A 3,554-nucleotide genomic window follows, 5' to 3' on the forward strand; every position below is an offset into this window, starting at 1 on the left:
TATACTAATACATGATTTTATATACAGATATCAAGTATAAATACGACAATCAGCAACATTGATGCAGCAGGGTTGCGGTGGTGTAGTGGAGAGGCTGGTCTGGATTGCATGGATGGGGTCAGCTGTTCGAATCCTGTCAGGACTATTGACTAAAACTATGCTGCAATGTTTGATTTTTTTTTCTTTTTTAAATCACTTTTTTAAATCACTTTTTTTTTACTTTTTAAAGAAACAAATAAACACCCTCTCGTACATCTTAGCCTCCGGGGTCATAGGGTTGGGATTGGGGTTTAGTGTTTAGTTTTTAGAGCACCCTCTCGTACATCTTAGCCTCCGGGATTGTGTTCCATTTTGCACTATTGCGCATGCGCACAAGCTGTTTTACGGAGAACAACGGACTGCCGGATCTATAGCCCTGAAGTTACGGTACGTAGGCGTCCGGCTGCCGTCAGTGCCGGACCAATATCCACTTCCTTTTTCAAAATGGCAAACAAACTATCTTCATCTTCTTCTGGCCTCCTCAAACTGGAGGAACAGCTCACCTGTCCTGTGTGTCTCACCCACTATACCAACCCTAAAATCCTACCCTGCCATCACTCATTCTGTCAGCACTGTCTGGAAGGATTACCACTGGATAAGAAGAGTGAGACCTATTACCTCTCTTGTCCCACTTGTCGTCATGATGCAGAGTTACCAGAAGAAGGAGCAGGAGCCTTTTCTGTAGCATTCACTCTCATCACCCTCAAAGAGATATACAGTGGAATGAAGAAAGTAGATGATCCTCAACAGGTTACCTGTGACAAGTGTACTACAGCTAATGCCACTGGATACTGCAAAGACTGCAGTAAGTTCCTTTGTACAGAATGTGATGGAGTACACAAGAAATGGGGGCCTACTTCGAACCATCAGCTGACAAGTCTTGATAAGGTGACAGTCTCTTTCTCTTCTAATCCTCAATTGCTAGCTCCAGCTAAACAGGAGGCAACCCTCACTTGCTCTGTACCTAGTCATGATGAGCCATTGAAGTATTACTGTGACACATGTGATGAATCTATTTGTCATGATTGTACATTTGGTACTCATAAAGGCCATGAGTATAACTTAGTCTCTATCAGTTATACTAAACACTCTCAAGACTTGGAAGGTTCTCTTAATCCGGTAAAAGGGAAAATTGAAGCACTCAAGAAGGTCATGTCTGCTCTAACAGAGAGAGAGGGTGAGATCAAAAAAAGAGGAGAAGAAATCTTAGAAGAAATACATGACATGGTTGAGAAAATGGTGGATGTTCTTCATCAGTCAGAGAGGAAACTGACTGAGCAGGCAAAGAGGGTCACTGATGCTAAACTGAAGGTGCTGTTGGGACAAATGAAATCAGCAGAAATAAGTTTGAGTCTTCTGGAGGACATTGAAAATTATGTGGAACAGAGTCTGAAGACAAGCATTCCTCAAAAAGTCCTAAGGTCTAAGAAACAGATGATGGAACGTATGAGTGAAGTTACTGCACAGGTCAATGTGGAGGAGTTATATCCAAAGGAAATGGCTGATTTCGTATTAGTTAAAGATATCAAATTGCTACATCACATTGGAGATGTTATCTCTCCAACACAATGTAAAGCAAAAATTGGCTGCTTCGAGTGGTTACCAAAACAAGAAAATGTGGTCTTTTCACTATCAATAGAGGCACCAGATTCATCTTATTTGTCTGTTCTTCTCTCTTCTCTCAGGTGTAGTCTAGTACCAGTTGGTAAAGGTGATCAAACCATTCACACTACAGTCACCACCAGCACTGATCCTGGAGTGTATAGGATACAGTGTAACCTTTCAACACATGGTACTCACACAGTAAAGGTACAAGTATATGGTATACACCTTGAGGATACCTCACTAGTCATCCCATTCAATCCTTACCTTGATAAAATCACTCCATTACGTACTGTAACTGAGCTTAATCGTCCCTGGGGAGTTTGTGTAAGTGATGATAATCATGTTATGATAGCTGAGTGGAATGGTCACTCTGTAACAATACTGGATAAAGAAGGAAAGAAAGTGAAATCATTAGGAGGGGTAGGAGGAAGTGGTAATGTAAAGTTTTCTTTTCCTCGTGGTATAGCTTTTACTCCAGATAAATTCATTCTTGTATCTGATAATCACAGGATCCAGAAAATAAACATGGATGGATACCGCATAGCATTAGTTGGTGAGGAGGGAAGTGGGCCACTACAATTCAAACGTCCTGCGGGTATAGCCATTTCTCCTATAACAGGACAGATTTATGTTGCTGATAGGTATAATCATCGTATACAAGTCTTGAATCCTGATCTAACCTTCTCTCATTCATTTGGTAGTGAAGGATCAGCCGATGGAGAGTTCAAGTGTCCAAATGACATTGCTATTGACAGTCAAGGATTAGTGTATGTTACTGATTTTGATAATCATAATATTCAGAAGTTCTCTCAAGATGGAAAGTTTATTAGTCAATTTGCTACTAGAAGTGGCCCTGGACGGCTTATTAAGCCAGTTTGTGTAACAATAGATACTACAATGACTGGTCTAGTGTATGTTAGTGAAATGGGTAGTAATCGTATCTCAATCTTCACTAGTGATGGTGTATTTGTGCGTTGCTTTGGAAGGAAGGGAAAAGAAATAGATCAGTTTAGTGATCCATATGGATTAGTATTTAATAAAGATGGCTTTTTATGCATTTGTGATGCAAAAAATTCCCGTTTACTAGTTATTTAACTAAATATTTTATTAATAATTATTTCTTGTTTGTATTTGTTTGCTGCTTTGCTTTCTTTATTGTCATAAAATATTTTAATTTAAAAGTTTTTATTTGGTGTTTACGAAGGATATCTAAGTCAGTAAGATTTTAATGAGTATGATAATAGTATCCACTTTCCACTCATGACATTAATTACTGTAAATTTGATAGAGCTCATTGTAAATTAGGTTAGAACTCCTGCCTCCATGTAAGACTACTGACTGGAGGTAATTTGTATCAGTAACAGTAACACAAGTAGATCCAGTACTTTGTATGTGATAGCATATGTAAGTGTGAAGTTGTTTACTTGTTAGAGGAATCATGAAGATGTGTATTGATAAAGAGAGAGTGAGAAAGAAGAGAAGGAGGAAAGGAAAAAAGGACAGAGTTTTTGATGGTTTAGACATCTTCTCTTCTGGTATAGAAGATCTACTGCCTGACTTGCTGTCTACTGCAGCTTTTTTGAATGAGTGAGAGTGGCTACCATTAATTGGTCTACTGAAACAGTAGTTCCACAGTCCAATATTTTTTCGCCATTGAGACACATCAATCATCTTGTACTATAGCAATGAAAGGAATTAGGTAATTAGTGAGCCAATCAGTATGCACACTCTTAGCTACACAATCAGGAAAGTAGGACTACTTTTCTACAACACTAGCCAGGGCAGAAGCTTAGACTATAGGTAGAATGATGGGTTTATTTGTTTATAGCTATGTGCAATAACACTGCATGAATATCATTAGTGTCACTATATCTTTTGATGTTAATCTATGTGATGTGCATGTGTGTGGC

The 3,554-nt window shown here is 38.8% G+C and overlaps 1 protein-coding gene across 1 annotated transcript in view; it reads left to right on the top strand.

The window, feature by feature from the left end:
* LOC109581872 (E3 ubiquitin-protein ligase TRIM71-like) overlaps positions 1-2,739 on the top strand; it is an 8,314-nt gene extending 5,575 nt beyond the window's left edge. The window contains exons 2-5 of the mRNA XM_019996341.1: positions 506-1,724; positions 2,154-2,296; positions 2,346-2,398; positions 2,446-2,739. Coding sequence (XP_019851900.1) covers positions 506-1,724; positions 2,154-2,296; positions 2,346-2,398; positions 2,446-2,739 — 1,709 coding nt within the window. The remainder of the gene's footprint in view (positions 1-505; positions 1,725-2,153; positions 2,297-2,345; positions 2,399-2,445) is intronic.
* The last annotated feature ends 815 nt before the right edge of the window (positions 2,740-3,554 follow it).

The sequence above is a fragment of the Amphimedon queenslandica genome, unplaced genomic scaffold (genome assembly GCF_000090795.2).
Source record: "Amphimedon queenslandica unplaced genomic scaffold, v1.1 AMPQUscaffold_13412, whole genome shotgun sequence".
Taxonomy (NCBI): domain Eukaryota; kingdom Metazoa; phylum Porifera; class Demospongiae; order Haplosclerida; family Niphatidae; genus Amphimedon; species Amphimedon queenslandica.